Source organism: Leucopleurus acutus (assembly GCF_964270905.1).
Source record: "Leucopleurus acutus genome assembly, chromosome: 1".
Lineage (NCBI taxonomy): Eukaryota > Metazoa > Chordata > Mammalia > Artiodactyla > Delphinidae > Leucopleurus > Leucopleurus acutus.
In genome coordinates, this window is record NC_139142.1 from 179,644,582 (window position 1) to 179,663,317 (window position 18,736).

Below are 18,736 nucleotides of genomic sequence, written 5' to 3' on the forward strand. Positions count from 1 at the left end.
CAGGTGAAGAAGGGGGGAATTTACCCCGTCAGTGCATGCCGGGGCATAGATTTGCTCTGGGGGAGAACAGATGAGACAGAGCATTCCACAGAGCACACCCGCACAAGGCATTTGGCAGAAATACACAACACGTGCCTTCATATCAATTCTGAGTTCAGGTGAACTTACATCTCGACATCTTCGTGGAAACCGTGAGATTTTATTGGAAAACAACACTAGAGGAGAATACTTTTTAAAGAGTAACTGAAGGTAAGACAAATGGCCAAAAAGGAGTTGAGATTCTAGCGGGAAATCCTCCAAAGACATGGAAGTCAGGGAGGAATAAACCTTGCCTTAGAATTGAATCACGGAGGAGGATGGAAAATGAGAACTGGGGAAGGTGCGCCTCTCCGGATGAAGTTTTGCGGGCATATTTGAGATACTGGGGGAGTTTGAGAACCAACTATTCATATGTACTAACTTTAACATGTTTTTTTTCTTTCTTTCTTTATTCATTTCATTTGGGGTTGAGGGAAGAGGTACATAATTATACAATATATATCGATCTATCGTGACCTCCAAAACAAGACATGGGAGAAGTTTGTAACATAAAACAAGGGCTTCCCTGGTGGCGCGGTGGTTGAGAGTCCGCCTGCCGATGCAGGGGACACAGGTTCGTGCCCCGGTCTGGGAAGATCCCACATGCCGCGGAGCGGCTGGGCCCGTGAGCCATGGCCGCTGGGCCTGCACGTCTGGAGCCTGTGCTCCGCAACAGGAGAGGCCACAACAGTGAGAGGCCCGCATACCGCAAAAAAAACATAAAACAAGAAAGGAGTTGAGTGTATGGCTGAACCTAGGTAGGAAAATACCTCTTAATGTGTCATTTGCATTTCCTGTGAACAAAGGAAGGGAATGGAACCAAAAAATACGGCACCAATCAGGATTACCTGAAACTGCAAAATGCCCCTATAATCATCACTTAACAGTTCTCTCTTCACTGGTTTAAATATACGTAAAATAAATCTATAAGGGATTTCTTAAGTATATTTTTAAGCCAAGCCCCTGATTTCTTTGCCCTGTATCATCATAAATTCTACACCTGCAAATTCACTTAACATGGGGAATTCTGTTACTAAATCCACACTTGCAGAAAGACTACAGAAATTCCATATTGAAGAAATTCAAGACACTGTTTGCTTCCTACCTCACCTGTACAAAATAGTATGCTTTTCATTAAGTAAGCTCAATTTACTCAATTCTTTAAAAGATGGGGGTGGAGGTTAACCAAGAAGGCAGTTGTCTTCCTGGCCCAGGGACTGACCCTCCCCCCTCCCTCCTCCCCTGCCGACCATCAGTGACAGAGCACACACCCCCTCAACTTGCTCCTGAGACGTCCCTGTAAAGAGTGACAGCTCCTCACTACTTTCCAACGAGGAGATAAGACGTCTCAGAGTCCTGAGATGCTGTGTAATCTTTCTAGCTGGTTTTGAAGAGGTTCTGCACATTCTTCCACATTCCCTTCCCCCCAGACCTTCTGTCCAGAGCTGTCCCTCCAGCCAGAGGGCTCTGGAAGCAACCAAACCAACCTTCTCCTGAACATTTGCAAACAAAGCAAACGTGTCTTAATCAAGGCACTGCGAGTTTCTTTACAATTAATGTAATCGTCCACTTCGAGTACTTTCTCTGTAACTGTTTCGGAGCAAATCCTTGCGTTAATATATAAGAATAGAAGAATTCACCGAAAGACACCTCAAACTGGTGAGAAGTCACCTCACTGTATGAAAATACTGAACCAGAAAGGAGAACTGGATGAAGGACCCAGTTCTACCAGGACTTGGATGAACCAAGGTCGAAATAAATTAAGTCTTCTGTACCTGGCTTTCCCTCTCTACTAATCCGCAAGAGAAAGAAAAGAGCTTCAATCTCTCCTCAAGCTGCTGCATTTCATGATTCAGAGCCACTAATTACAGAGCTACTAATTACTATTGCTATTTAGGATTATTTCCCTTCCCTCTGCGGTTTAATTCCCTTCTCTTCTCCTAGGGGAAGAGTGTGACAGGTTGGATGAAGAGAGGATATATAACAAGACATTCCCTAGAAGAGCTCTCAAGTGAACAGCTGGAAACAAGCTGAATCCTGCCAACAGAAGGACCCTGGTGGTTTAGGCCCACGGCTAACTGGCTTTGTTAAGGTCAAGACCTCGTTCTGTTACATATCTCTTCCCTGGACCTCTGCTACTTCCTGAGTTAGTTTGTGAGCAAAGGAAAATCTTATCAAGATCATGTGGGAAGGGGAGAAATAGGAAAAAACCCATACAAATGCACAGCAAACCGTTTTCTGAAATAACATCAAATTTAGGTATTCTGTATGGTCGGTATCTGTTCAGATAAAACTTTCCAACTCAGGGGTCACCTCTACACCCTATACAGATAGATATTTAGCTGGATTTTCTATCACGTTCATAACCACCAATTTCCAATGGATTTTCAACCCACTCCATAAATGCCAGGCTCACGGTTTCTTGGACCTATATTCAATCTTTCTACATCCAGTCTCCAAGATTCTCTATGGGGAGCCACTTTTAATCTAATAATTTCAGGATATATCCAACTCTTGCTGGGTACCTAAGCAACAAGCCATTATTCTGTCCCCAGAACTCTCTCCTTTCCTTGAATATTTGAACAGCTTCAACTCCTCTGCCTCCTCCTTCTCTTAGGGACCTTTATTCGCTTCATCACTTAAAATTCTTCTCCTTCCGTCTGATAATGAGCTCGCTTTGTAAGGCATTTTTGTGACAGCTCAGAAAATAACTGTTACATAAAAACAAACTGCTGTGGCTCCTATAATAGAGACAACAGGGGTCAATTATGCTCATTAATCAACAAAGACAGAACAAGAAGTACTAAGGCTTAACCACAGCCAGGAAAGCATGTTTTAAACCCAGGAGGGAGGAAAACACCAGAGGGGAAAAGAAAATAAAAGGAAATCAAAACCCCTTGGGCTATTAAAATTTGCAACACTGTTGAACTTCCACCACTAGGGTTATTTAAGCTTTAATTAGTGTTTATTCTGCATGAAGTTCCAACTATTACAGGTCCAAAAGGAAACAGGTCAATGACCCATTTTTCCTTACGATACAAATTAATTGACATAAAACAGCTCCACTTGCAAACATTACTATTGACAGTGCAATTGGACAATTATTCTGGAAAACAATTTGGCAGTAAAAACGTCCATGAACTTTGACACAGCAATTGCACTTCTGGAAATGTAACCCATTAAAAAAAACCCCAAAAACTGATAAAATGTGATACATTAAGATACAATGGCATCATTACTAATAATTTTGATTTAAAACAATCTTTGTATCCAAAAGTAGAAAATAATGTGAAACTTAGCCAAGTCCATGGAAAGTCACACAGGCATGAAAATTGCACCTAGTTTACTAAAAAAAAGTCATGAAAAAATGATTACTGTAAGTTTAGATGAAAAGACTGCTACAAGCATACACAGAATTATCAAACTGACATTAAAATATGCAAAAGAAAAGACCTGAAGAAATGTAAGAAAAACTTACAAGGAAATAACAAAATAATTATCTGTGTGGTGGGACTCCTGGATACCTTTTTCTTCTACCTCCTTGTATTTTCCAAGTTTTCACTAATGTTCATGAATTATTTCAATAATACAAAAATTTGGAAAGCATAGCATCTTCACTCTATCTTAAAAAGATAATCAAAGCACCAGTCAACCAATCCAGGAATACAGCATGACGACCTCCCCTCAGCCGTCCTCCTGCTTCTTCTTTGCTAACAGAATCCTGACTGTATCCAGTTCCTAGAGGAAGTTAGGTCTCTCCTCAGCACCAGGAAGTGAATCATGACAACCCTGAGGCAATCATGGCGGTCTCACACCCCTTGCCAGAGACTTGGGATGGAGGGAAGGGCAGGGCTTTAAAAAAGATTTCTCTCTCTCTCTCTCTCAAAAAAAAGAGACCACTGGAGTAAAAGGTCCTGTTCTGTGCTAGGTGGATATGAAAAAAAAGTACAATCTTAATAAAAAATAAAAATAGCAAAAGAATATCATGTTTGACATCTACCTGAATGACAAAATGAAAAACAATTGATACAAATCCACCACTGTAAAGGCTGTCTAAAATAATTACATAGAAATACAAAGTTACATATTCAAGGAAACAGAAATCTCAAAGAATATACACCAAAAGTTATTTTTTCAGGATAGGGAACTTTTCTACTTTTTATCAGAATTTTAAAGAATAAATGCACATTAAATCTGCAGTTAAAAAAAAGTATTTAGAAATATACCCTGAAGTCCTATAAAGTGGCAACACTTTCTAAAGCAAGGAAATGCATCCATTTCATAACAATTCACTGTACGTCTCCAGCTTGCTGGACTCTGCTTAGTTACTGGTAAGACGGGGATGAAACAGGCATGTGCTCTGCTTTCATCTGCTCCGGCAGCTCAGAGAGTGACAGACACACGGCATGGGAAGAGTGACGCAGTGGGTAAAGGCAAGGATGGAGGGAGACGTGGAGAATGAGGAAGGAAAGCCCTGAAGAAAGCCACCCCTCATGATGGAAGATCACAGAGCTCCAGGGAGATCTTCCACAACTCAGAGAACGTTCACATCCTTGAGGTGCTGGAGCACCTGGGGTTCATAGGAAGCTTCTTTAGCTTCTAGTCCAACTTCTCTTTGAAAGGAAATATGACACAATCATCTTCAAAGATCAGCAAATAGCAGGACGGAGATACAGGAATGAGAGACAACACCACAGAAACCACATTATAATAAGAGCAGGTTCTTAACCCTTTCTCAGAAAATCTCATGAATCGTGAGAGCAGCCCTACTGGGCACTTTTCCGGGGCACTGCTCTCCTTACTGAACGGTGACCTCTCTCCTTTCAAGCGCGAGGCTTTCAGCGAGTCCCTCGAACACTTACTCAGGCTTAGCCCATGATAGCATCTCCTTGAGTGAGCCTCACAGCCACCCTGAGTGATAAGTAGCATGCAAGTGCCCAGGGCACAGGTGAGGCAGCAGGACCACACAGTCCTCAGGTGCAGGAGTGCTAGGTCAATTCCTGAGCAAGTGGTCTCAACAACCTCCTGATTTGTTTCATGAGTTTGCTTATAGGGAGCAAGATAAAAACCCTAGTAATTGATTAAAGCATTTCCTTTTGTCCATGTCATTTTTTGAAGAGCTACCATGCCCCCTTTGGAATCCACCAGCACCCTCCACATTCTCAGCTGATGTTCATTTTCCAGACCTCCCTGATGGAGATCTTGAAAATTTACACATTCATTTTCCAATCGAATTATTCTGTTTTTACATTCATGGAACAGTGCAGAAAAAAAAAGAAAAAAAAAGACAGATAGGGGAGGGAAACAAATAAGTCAAGTTAGTATAAACACCAGCCATTCCAACTGCCTCATCTTTTAGAATAAAAATAAATGTTGAGAAGTATTTAATGCACGTATGGTCACCGTGTGACATGTACTGGGGGCAGGCTCAAAATGTTATTCTGAATCATAAACAGTATTAGGAGATACAGATATGTCCCCAGGATGGAATCTAACATCGTAAAGGCCAACTGCCAATGGCAAAACCATCTTAAGAGTCCTGAAGAACGAAGTAAATTCAGAGATAAGCGAACAAGAGGGAGGCTTAGTTTTCAACAATCAGAAATGTTTTCAGATATTAGAAAAAACACCCAGAGTTTTAGTCCCCCAAATATTCAATCAAAAGTGCTTTTTGCTCGAGAATGAATCACAAAGCCAGAAATGAGAACATGCGTCCAAGTCCAGTAACAAGGTGGGCTGATCAATAGTCCCCTCTTAGATGCCAGATGAAATATAATAATAATAAATGACTTACGGAAGCCCAGGGATGGAAGGCAACCCTGTGCTCAAGGAAGGTGAGCAGCAGAAGCTGAGATTATTATAATGCCTGGCCTCAGTCAACAAAAAAGTAACCAGACCATCTTAGCCCTGTCCCTGGAGGGAGAAGCAGCGGAGCAGACATGGTTGCCACCTGCCCAGGGTTCCGTTTAGGGGGAGAAAGAGAGGAACCACTTGCTCATCCAAGGCAGTGACACACACGGCTGTAAGGTCCAATTTTACAGTTCTGTATGGTACAGACTGAGAAATTAATGTAAGATTCACCCGTTAGTTCCTTAAATCATCAGGGACACCTACGTGTACCAGGCATTGTTTTATGTGCCGGGGAAAGGGAAGTGAATAAAAAGATTTTTAAAACCCTCACTTTCTAGTAGGAAGATAAAGTGATAAATACTCTAGGACTTGCGAAAACCCTAAAACACTGGCCAGACGCTAACGCAAAAGCAGACCAAAGAAACGAAATCTTTCGGTCTAAAGATTTTGGAACTCCCACAGAAATAACAATCGTCACTGAAAATGAGCTCACAATGAAAAATCACAAACCACATCAGGAAACAAATGAACGTGAGAGTCAGACAAAACAGACTTCAGAGCAAAACGCTTCACTAGGGATAAAGCGGGTCATCACCAGGAAGTTCTAACCATCCTCACCCTGAATGCCCTTACACAGCTTCAAACACACACACACACACACACACTCGTGAAGCTGACAAACCCTCCATCTCAGAATATTTTCACGCACCTTTTAGAAAATTATAGAACAAACAAAAATATAGGGAGAACATATAATATTTGAACAATTCAATGAAAGTTTGACCTAACAGAATGATCTGACATGAAATTTGTAAACACGGCTAAGACAGACACTTCTGTACATATATATACATGACCAAAACTGTCTCAAGCAGAAGTGGTAGCCATGACTAAATATATAACCATTGAAGGAAATAAATTCATACTCCATAAAATACAAACTAAAGGAGAACCAGCTCCAGACGGTTTTACAAGCTACTTTGACCAAACCTTCAAGAATCAGCTGAACTGTATCTTCTACAAATTGTTCCTGAGACACACTGCTTAGGAAGGTGACTAGATATGAAATAAATACACAAAAATCAGTGGTATTCTATTAGGTGGTTTACATCCAATAAAAAATAATAAATTCTAAAAAAAATGTAAAAATCTAATTCATAACAGCAAGCTAAAGGACAATATACCCAGGAAAAAATTCTAGAAAAAAATTCTAGAAAAAGATTTCAAGTTATAGAAAGATAATAAAATAAAATGCCAATTTTCTAAATTAATCTATAAATGCAATGCCAATTAAAATCCAATGGGGTTCTTCATGGAGCCTTTTAAGTTGATTCTAAAATTCACGTGCAAGAATAACCTGCCAAAAATAACTAGTCAATTTTGAAAAAGGAGAAAGCAGAGGCATTCACCTGATATCAAGACATATTATAAAGTAAAATCAATTTTATAAACTGAGGTATTTGTACAGGGATGGACAAATAGACCAATGAAGCAGAATAACTAAGAATAAGATATGGTTCACAACCATAAAGGAACTTGCTATATGCCAGTGGTGGCATTACCAGTCAGAGGGGAAACAGAAGATTACTCAATAAATGATGACAATTAGCGAATTTGAAAATCCAATTCAATTCAAGCAAAAAAAAAAACAAAAAGCAAGTAAGCAACACTTTTTTCTCTTCTCATGCCATGCAAAACTTAATTCCAAGTAGGTTAAAGAGCCATATATGGAAATATGGAAACCAAACTGCAAGACTTAAAAAAAATACACAGAAGAACACCAGTAGGAAAGATTTCTAATGACTTTTAAACAAATCAGAACAGAAAAGATGGATATTTGACTACATTATAATTTAATCCTTTAATATAATATAAAACACCATTTAAAGGTGAAGAAACTGGCCACAGACTAGTGAAACACATTGCTGAGAAAGAATTCATATTAGCCTATATAAAGACTTCCAGCATCAAAAGAAAAAAGGGCAAAAATATAATTGACAATTCAAAAGGAACACAAGTTGCCAACAAGCAGATGATGAAATGTGCAGCTGCACTAGTTAGTGATCAGGAACACGCCACTCACACAAGGAGCCCATTTCCCCACCATCAGAATGTCAACATTCAAGCTTAAGAATTATCACCTAACAGGGTGGACAATGTAAACTGGGAATTCTCAGACGCTACTGGTGGAAACGTAAACTTGTACAACACAGAAGAGCATGGGGTAATATCCGGGGAATTCCAGCAATTCCAGTTAGGTATAGCTCCCAAAGGATCTCTCACACTTGGGTACATGTGCAAAGATCTACATTTGTAGATCTGCAACAGGGAAAACTGGAAATAGCTTAAATGTCTATCAATGGGAAATGGTTTCAAAAATTATAGTATATTCAAAAAGCAGCTAAAGTGAATAAACAATCTACACACAGCAATGTGGGAAATATCTGCAAAATGCTAATGAATAAAAAAGTTACATAAAGATACACGGGATACACAGAGCATGATGCTGTTTACATATATATCAACACAAGACCTACTGTAAAGTGACTGTAATAAAAAACAAGGAGAGACTGCTGCAGAAGCCAAGGCAGTCATGCAGTCAAAGCATAAAATCCTTAGCAAGGCGGTCGTCTTGCGGAGGGGGGTGGAGAGGGTTCCGGGAGAGAGGAAGGGAGGGGAATCGAGTGGGGACAGGACTTCAATTCAATTCATTCAATGCTCAACAAACAATGACCGAGAACCCCACACTCTCCTAGCTGCTGGGCTGGAGCAGAGAACAAGACAGAAATGCCTGCCCTCCTCATCTTTCATTTTAGTGGAAAGACAGTTGAAAAGAAAAGAAGTAAAATATGTATTACTTGTTATTTTCCATGATAAAAGGTTCTATGGAGAAAAGCCATGCAGGGAAGGAGATACAAATGTTGGGGGTGGCGATTTGCTGATTAAACAAGGCTGCCAAGAGAGATGACACCAATTAGGGGACACCGGGGTCAAGACTGAAGAAGCAGGAGGAGTGACCCAAGCAGAGGGAACAGCCAGTGCCAATGGCCTAAGGGGGCGACGTGCTCCATGTTCCAGGAAAGACAAGGAGGCTGGTGTGAATGGGAGGACTGGGGGAAGTCTTAAGACAGGAGGCCAGACCAGGTAGGTGCTGAAGGGTGTTGTCATGACCTGGACCCTGACTTGGCCTCTGAGCCACGTGGGATGGCCCTGGGAAGGCTAGGCAGAGGAGGGGCATGCGTGCTTTAGGTTTTAACACCATCAGTCTGACTGCTGTGTTAACAGTAGGCTGAGAAAACTGGAGGTCACTGGTGTAACCGGAGAGCGACAGGATGGTGACCTGGACCAGCGTGGTCTTGATGACACCTGGTCAGATCCTGAGAATATGGTCTGGATTTGCTGACGGATTACATAGGGGGTAAGAAATAGAAGAGTCAAGGTTGACCCGGTCTTCAATTATATCTATGATGCTCTGTTTCATTTTTTAAAACTCTGAATCAAAAACGGCAAAATGGTAGCATCTGCTCAATTGAGGCGGGACATCCATGAGTATGTTTATTATTTTCTGTCCCTGTTGGTATGTCTGAAATAGGGATGACAGAAAGGATTAGGTCGCATGAGTCAGCGTCTGAGGAAAAGAGAATACCAATTAGGGTTCACCGATGTGGGTCTTGATAATCACTAAAAAAAACACCTTTACGGGCTTCCCTGGTGGCGCAGTGGTTAAGAATCCGCCTGCCAATGCAGGGGACGTGGGTTCGAGCCCTGGCCCGGACAGATCCCACATGCCGCGGAGCAACTAAGCCCGTGCGCCACAACTACTGAAGCCCGCGTGCCGTGCTCCGCAGTAAGAGAAGCCACTGCAATGAGAAGCCCGCGCACCGCAACGAAGACCCAATGCAGCCCAAAATTTAAAAAATAAATAAAATAAATTTAAAAAAAAACACCTTTACTTCTTAAATTGTGTGAAGTTTGTGTGTCTATTAAGATGGCCAAAGAGCAGAGACGAAGTGCAAAAATAAGTGACGTACTTTAGCTTTTGCTCACACATTTTACAACAGAAATGGGTAGGCTTCACTTGTCTACCAAGATCCCCCTGCTGATTCTGTGACTAATCTTGGGTGTTACATGCCAAGGAGATTAAGGAAATGATTTAAAAATAGCAAGTCATGGTTGGCAACCTATATGCATTTCTGCCTGCTTGATTTATTTACTTGTTTGACCCCGGTTCAGAGAGCCTATAATACTGAATTGTTGTTTGTTGGGTTTCAGCGAATGGGATGAAATCTCCAAGATTCTGTCCTTTGCTTACCAAGAAAGCACACGGTCAAAGACAACAATAAAACATTTCGATCCATTCTAGCTTAGACGATTTGTATATAAAGTTTGGGGATAGATTTTTTTAATAGGAAAGGAGTCAAAATAATGTGAGTAGGGATGTATGCTGTCTGCACATCTCCTCTACCACCCAGGTGTCTTGTTTCATCAGCTGCTTCCCAATGGGGAATGAGTGGGTTACTCTCTTTTGGGGATCAGGCAACACATTGTAACTATAAGCAGAAATCTAAACAATGTAATACTTTTGTGGGAACATACCTACAAGAAAACATCTAAACTCACTTCTCAACATGTGTAATAAATCCTACATACTCTCAAAATTCGAGTGAAAAACAACAAACTTTTAAAAAGAGCAGATACTTTCATACATTAATAAAGCAAAGAATGGTGTTGGAAAACATCCAACAGCATGATTCCCAGACCAGGTGTTGACACGTCAGACACCTAACAAGTTACTTCAAAAAGAAACCATAAAATCATCACTACCGAAACCACCAGCATCTCTCAATTTTAATTCACTTTAATTACAAAAATAAATATACTTTACTACATATATGGTACACATAAATATACAGTCTCCCCAAATGGTAAGGGAGCTCAGTAACTAAAGCTGTGGCTTTGTTATAATGGCAAACACTTGGAATATTATTCTCTAGAATTGAAATTCTCCAAATGCTTTGACACACAGATCATTCCCGTCATGGGTAAGTCATGGTCCACTGACATCCCTCAGTCCTGTGTAAGGCCACCAAAAAGTCCCCAAATTACTGAGAAGGATGGCTTTTACGAAGGTACCAGTGAGAGAAAACAGCAATAAAGGGTGGATCTGGTTATACAGAAAAAGCATTCAATTTGGGATCTTAAGACTGGGGTTTTAAGCCAAGTTCAGCCCCAAGACTTAAAAAATCATTTAACACAACTGAGCTTCAATTTCCCCACATATATAATGATTGGAGTTGATGAGATAATCTTTAAGATCCCTTTAGGTATAAAAACCCTCTACCTGTAATATCATATGATTCCTTTTGAACAGATAATACATTCACACTCAGATCAAAAAGAAAAAAAAAAAGATTTTAAACGTATTCTGTGAAAAGTCTCATTCCCATCTGCCCTGGTCGCCACCTCCATACCCCACATAGAAGTCATCAATTTCATTAGTTTCTTTTTCTTTGAATTTTATTTTATTTAGTTTTTATACAGCAGGTTCTTATTAGTTATCCATTTTATACATACCAGTGTATACATGTCAATCCCAATCTCCCAATTCATCCCATCACCACCACCCACCCCCTGCTACTTTTCCCCCTTGGTGTCCATACGTTTGTCCCCTACATCTGTGTCTCTTAGTTTCTTACGCAACCTTCCAGAGTCTCTTTCCAGGAATATGTGCAAACATAAATATATATCCTCATTAACCTCTTTTCTAACAAAAAAGACATCATACTATAACTCACTGATCTGTCACTCACAGTACATCTTGGAGAGCTTCCCATGTCAGTATGTAGAGATTATCCTCATTCTTTTTAACAACTGCATAGTTTTCATTATATAAACATCCAAAATCGACTTAAACGATCCCATACAGACAGGCACTTGGATTTTCCCCAGTCTTTTGCTATTATATATCATGCTGCAGAAAAAACCAAACTCTTATGCATATTACCTGTAAATTGTAAGTTTAAGAGAAATTTCCACAAGTTGAACTGCTAAGGCAACGGCTAAACGCATCTACAATTTTGGTTAAATTTGCCCAACTGCCTTCCATACGGTTTGTACCTACCTGCGTTTTGCCAGCAAATCTGAGAATCCTGTTCCTCCAGACTCCCATCAAAACAGAGCCGCTTCTTTCCTTCTCTTTTGGATTTCTTCCTCATCTGAGAAATCCATGCCATCTCAGTAGGATTTTTAACAGGCATTTCTCTTATTATGATGAGTTTACATAAGAGTCATGATTCTATTACTGTGAAGTGTCTGCTCATATTCATAAACCTTTTTCTGTAAGTTGTTGCTCTTCTTCTCACTGGTTTATAACTAAAAGCTCTACTATTTCAAGCCAACAATCCCACAGCCAAAAGACAACCTCTGCAGATTACTGGTGGATCACAATTCCTGAATGCTTCAAGGGTTTAAAAATGGTTATTACCACTGAGATTTTCTTACTGGAAGGTACTGATCACCATTACTCAATATTTTACAAATAATATATAATATCCATAAAGAAACTTTCCTCTTAGAAAAGGTATGCTTCACTTTCAAAAGGGGAAGGAATAGTTTGGAAGATGACATGAAGACAATTTCATTTCACCAGATATCACAAATACTTGGGTGACAGAGAAGAGGCAATAATTACGGCTAAACGGTAGGTATAAAATGCTTAAGACATAAAAATATTTAATATCATAAATATATTTGTACCGTCATTTCACTGCACACTTAAGAGTTCAATTACATTAATATAAAACAATTTTCTTAATATCATGAAATGCCACCATCCAAATAAGCACACCCATTTCCTAGTAAAGGTCCAAGCTATGTGAACAACCTCGTCTGAAACACATTTAAAATTCTAAAGATGCTGGTAAACGTTAAACCTCTGCCATCCATGAATCCAAAATGCATATATAAATGTTTTTCCTATTTTTTTAACTATGTGAGGAGATACCCAACTCATTTTTTAAAAATTCTTAAACAGATCCTATTTTACTAGGAACTAACTAGGAATTTGCAAAGTCCAACCAAGCAACATTTTAAAGATTTTTTTTTTTAATGTGGATCATTTCTAAAGTCTTTATTGAATTTGTTGCAATAATGCTTTTAACATCTTTACTGGAGTATAATTGCTTTACAATGGTCTGTCAGTTTCTGCTTTATAACAGAAGTGAATCAGCTATACATATACATATATCCCCATATCTCCTCCCCCTTGCATCTCCCTCCCTCCCACCCTCCCTATCCCACCCCTCTAGGTGGTCACAAAGCACCGAGCTGATCTCCCTGTGCCATGCGGCTGCTTTCCACTAGCTATCTATTTTACATTTGGTAGTGTACGTATGTCCATGCCACTCTCTCACTTTGTCCCAGCACTTTTTATGTTTTGGTTTTTTGGCTGCAAGGAATGTGGGATCTTAGCTCCCTGACCAGAGATCAAACATGCAGTCCCTGCACTGGAAGGCGAACTCTTAACCACTGGACCACAGGGAAGTCCCCCGAGCAGCATTTTAGATATCTAGAAAACATCTTTCTTCACTGCCATGGGACCCATCCACACACATGCTCTGATTAGAAGTTGGCCTGAGGGCTTTCAAACTCTAAAACTGGCCAGCTGCTGAAACTTCACAGCAGGAAAAGACTTCTCTTCCTTACCACCAATAGATGTTTACAGCATAGCACTTGCATCATCATTTAAAAGATTATAAAAATATTTGGATGTGTATCATGTCTTTGATTCTGCAGAGTACCTGTGGAATATCAGGGGTGTCCTCATCTAACCGTCTTGAATAACTGAAGCACACTGATTTGGATAGTCACCTCTAGGCCCCCAAATGGACACAAACACTGAGGCCACGTGAACTGGAGTCCTCACCACCCACTACTGAGCACAGAACCAGAAGCCTGACCTCCTGTCCTGCTACTTACTAAGCCTGGGGCCCTGGGCAGGCTATATAAACTCTCTGGAGCTAAGTCTCCTCAGAGGGCAGTCCTCATTTTGAAGATTCAGTGAGTTTGGCACTGAGAACAGTGGAATCAGTGTTCTGTAGAAGTTCACCGTAGTGTAATTAGAATGCACTCCATTACTGAAGAACTTTAATGGGAGAAAGCACCAGCTGCATGGAAATAATTCAAAAGAATCTCCTCCATAGGGGTGAGGATGGGGCATAAGTTAGGATAAAAGCCCAGGGGAGCACAGTCACGCCATAGGTAAGTCAGGTGCAGCACAACTGAAGTACAAGTAATCCAGTCTCTGGTGATCTGAAAAGGTTAGCACAAAACCCCTGCTTTATTTGAGATTATCTGTGAAAATCTCCACTGAAGTTTACTTTTCTACTCTCATTCTGCTTTTGTCTTCTATCAGTCCCTTTCTTTTCCTTCCCATCTTCTCACCTTTCTCCTTGCTGCATCTTCCCTGGATAAACCTTAGACCTACGGGGACAACACATCACATTCCTGAAGTATACTTACTGACATGTGGTTTACGGGTCTCAACTTAAAACGACTTTAATGCAACCTGGTTCCCAACTTAATTATTGTCATGTCTTATGGCATCAAAGTGCTGGAAATCTGAAAGCAACTGGGCTCTGGGGAAAATTCAACTTACTGGAAATAAAAATGTAAAGAAATGCTTCATTGGTCTGTTGTTGCCTTTTTAAAGTCACTTCTCTTCCGCGTTCAAGTTTTTAACCCCAATCACTTAGCAATACTGTACCCTTTCTCAACACACAGCAGCAACACAGCTGCCAATCATACAATAACAGACAGGGAACAATGGTTTATGGAGGAGCCCAGGGCCACACACCTCCACAGGGGAGGGAGCTGTACAGACTCCTATGTCAGGCTAACCATGAAACAAACTATTTTCGCACTACATCTAAAATCTTTACAGCGTAAACTTCTCCAGATTAACAAAAGCATCACTTCAGTGACGATACGACGCCCTCCTGAATCACCCAAACCCTGTAAATTTTCACGGAATACAAACCTTTGGGAGGTGTGAGATTGACTCCGTTTTTAAGGCACCACTGTACTGGTAAAATCCCCAAAGAATCCGCGTGGCACAGCATCGAGAGTTTACTAGGTTCTGGTCTGAGGTCATCAATAGTCACTTGAAAAAAACGATTGTTAAAAACCTGAAAGAAAAGACGATAGAGCCTGGGGTTAATTCCTTGAGATTAACATGTAAGACTCGTAAGAAATAGTGGCACAGCTTCCAAATGCAGTAAGCGTATTTCATCCCAATGACCACAGCACAAACTGGAATTTCAGTGTATATTACAAAAGTGGTCCAGTTGCGAAAAAGGTAGTTGATCATTGTGGCCATATTGATGGAAAGTAAACAAACCAGAATTATGTCGGAGACAGAGAAGGAAAAACATCAGCATGACTTTATAGAAGTAAACCAACAGCCAAAGCCAGAGGAAAAACAAGCTAGAAAACAAGTAAGACAGACAAAACCTAGCCAAGATGGGACCATCTCCACCCTCTGGCTCAGAGATGTCTAGCCTCACCTTGCGTCCCATCCCTCCAACCCAAGAGGAAATCACTCACACCGGGCATGTCCTTACTCAATATTCTCACAAGTCTAAATAGCCCACTCCACCGTCCGTGTATTTTTTAAGATGTGTCCCCAAAGCCACTACTGCTGGAACGCCCCCCCCCACCCGCCCCCGCCTCACTCTGTGTTCTGGCACACAGCATCAGACGTGAACCTCTGAACCGAAAATCCTCATTCCCTCCTGTGGTCTGATACCACATCTATCTCTCCCAATAGACCTCAAGTCCTTTGAGGAGAGCCTCCTGTTTGTTACTCATCAAGATATTCCCACAATGCATAGCAAACGCTTTGTACGTAGGAACTGGTTAAACACCTACTTGAGTATAAGGGAAAAAGTCAATGAGGAAAAGAAATAGAACAAGACATGCTGATGGAAAAAGCAGAGGGCAAAAATCAGGTGGACAGCCACACTGAAAAGCATGATGGATTTAAAGAATGTAGAATGTAAAACAGGCCAGAGGCAAAAAATCGCTTTCCCAACTCAACAGACATAAACCAGTCTTTCTTAGGAAACTTAACCCTCTTACTAAGCTCTGATTTCCTGGCTCCTTGGTTTACAAAACACTTTGTGGAAGCAACCTGGTTCAAAGCTACGCGGGAAGAGTGAACTGACTTCTGTTCTTCTTGATGTTGTAACTCCAGTAACTCGTTAGAAATCTGCTACCTGATATTTGCTTTTGGAAACAGCCTTTAAGGAGCAAAGGATCAAGCTTCCCCTTCTCAGGGAGGCCGTTCCTGGTAGCCTGAATTAAAATCACATCTTCCTTCCTTCCACTCCAACACCCTAGGGGTCCTTTCCCTGATGCCCCTTTCTCCTTAGCATTTAACATACTTTATTTCCTTATTAATTTTATTTATTGTCTGTCTCCCCCCGCCATCAAAATATAAGCTCTGCAAGAGCAGGGACTTTATGTTTCCAGCATCCAGAACAGTGTCTACAAATGCTCAGTAAGTATTTGTTAAGTTAATGTGATCTAGACCCTCATGCATACACGCACACACATACTCACACAGAGATGTATCATATAGTTCTGGAGGCAGGAGCCCTTAGCAAAGCTGAACTGTGTGAGAACAGGCACTAAGGAACCTCCAAGCCTATTAAGATGCACATTCCTGTGCACACATTTCAGAGGAAAAGCTAAATTAAGTTCCCTCAAATCCATCAGGGTTCATGGTCCCAAATGGTTCAGAGACACTGGTCCATCTGGTCCAGAACCACAGGCCTCAGAATCAAAGCCCAGAGCAGTTAGCCAACTTGCCCAAGACTGTGCAGCTCAGAGCGAGCAGACCTAGAAACGGAACCCAACACGTGTAAAATTCCAGGAAACTTTGTCTAAACCATGCATCTCACATACACAGATGATATTCTCCCCATCACGCCAACACAGTCCCCCTGCAGGGCCAAAGGTTGGTCATTTAATACTGAATCTGCTATGTGCTTCTCTGCCTTCTTGTCCATTTGTTATTTATTTCCTCAACAGTTGCGCCATGAAGAGAAGCCCCAAGGAAGATACAAATGAAATTTTCATTAGGATGAGTACTTCACAGCACAGTGTGTTAGAGTCTCAAACGTAATATTCTAAAACCTTTTCCAATGTTAAGAGAAATAAGTTTAATTATAAACAGCTTCTACATTAAGAATATTCTACTACTTCATGACCTGTAGGTGAGTCCTGTGCCTGGGGAGGTGCCGACCCAAGTTCTAAGAGGCAGCAGTACACGGCCAGTAAGAGAAGGAAGAAGGATGAATGTGAAACAGAATGACTTAAGTATTTTTTTTGTGGCCTCTCCCACTGCGGAGCACAGGCTCCAGACGCACAGGCTCAGCGGCCATGGCTCACGGGCCCAGCTGCTCCGCGGCATGTGGGATCCTCCCGGACCGGGGCACGAACCTGTGTCCCCTGCATCGGCAGGCGGACTCTCAACCACTGCGCCACCAGGGAAGCCCGACTTAAGTATTTTATCTTAGGTACAAAGGGTAAGAAAAAATAAAATGAAAAGTGACTTAAAAACCAGAGAAAATACCTCCTCACCCCCAACCTCCAATGACAAGTATTTAGAGAGAAGATTCTTTTTTGTGAAAACCAAACTACTGTCCCTGGAAGTCTATTTAATGAGATGAAGATATCTGGGCTGAAACTGATGATAATTAGGATGTCACATTCTAACATTATGTATTGCAATTATTTAAAGGTAGAAAAATGTGAGAGTCGACCACTGACAGACTGCACCTCGGTTTGGTTTATTTTATAAACACCAGGTGAAGATGACACCACGGCCTATTAGAATGAGAAGAGGATGACACATACCCAGATAAATGGGCAGCTGGCATTACCGAATCACCTGCTTGGGACAAAGAGGAATTCCGGCCAGGGTTCAACAAGGTATCACTCCTTAGTTTTAGAAAAATGTGCCAACTACCAGAACACACACTAAGAACCCTAAAAGCCATTTCAAATAAAAAGGTTATAAAGGAATGGTGTATGAACAGCAAGAGCATGCACTTCAACCCGAGATGATCATTCAAAGCGTAAGTCATTATTTGTTCTACGCAGCTATCCTTTAAATAAATTGCTTTAACAGTTACAAAATAATTTATGTTCACTAAAGAAAAAAATCTTTAGCAAAGAACAAAAGGACGTTTCATTATAACCATTTCCCATATTCTGTAATACATGATCACCACTGTATTTCTCAACTTTTACCAAATCTTGAATAAAATCATAAATAAAAAAGCATGACTCAAATAACTTCATACTATTAATGACCACATTAACAATCCCGTCTCCTTCAGAAAAAGAAATTAAAATGGAATTGACTTTTGAACCCCAGGAAATGCACGGAAGGCCGTTAAGTAAAACACATGTTGGCTAAGAATCTTAGTTTGTTGGTTTCTCGCGCCATTAACAGGACATAAATGGTATGTGTGTGTGTATGTATGTATATGCATATATATTTTTTTAAGGTAGAAACACGTACTTTGTATGTTATGATAGGTAACTTTGTTGAGATTTCTTTGATGCGGAAGGGAAATTATAATCTTAAAAGACTATCAAGGCCATAATAAAAATGTCTTTGCGTGAAACGGTACTTTCATTTTAAATCTACGAACATTAGACGTATGACTTTTCCTTTAGTCAATGAAAGCAGATGAGAGAAAGGAAGCGAGGTGCTAATCCCCTGGAGATGGGAACTTGC

General features: G+C 40.7%; 1 protein-coding gene across 5 annotated transcripts in view; it reads right to left on the reverse strand.

The window, feature by feature from the left end:
- Positions 1-18,736, reverse strand: part of SFMBT2 (Scm like with four mbt domains 2) — a 210,735-nt gene that overhangs the window by 64,430 nt on the left and 127,569 nt on the right. For all 5 annotated transcript variants that reach the window (XM_082848830.1, XM_082848827.1, XM_082848829.1 and 2 more), the window contains one exon: positions 14,966-15,113. In XM_082848830.1, the coding sequence (XP_082704956.1) occupies positions 14,966-15,113 (148 nt within the window). The remainder of the gene's footprint in view (positions 1-14,965; positions 15,114-18,736) is intronic.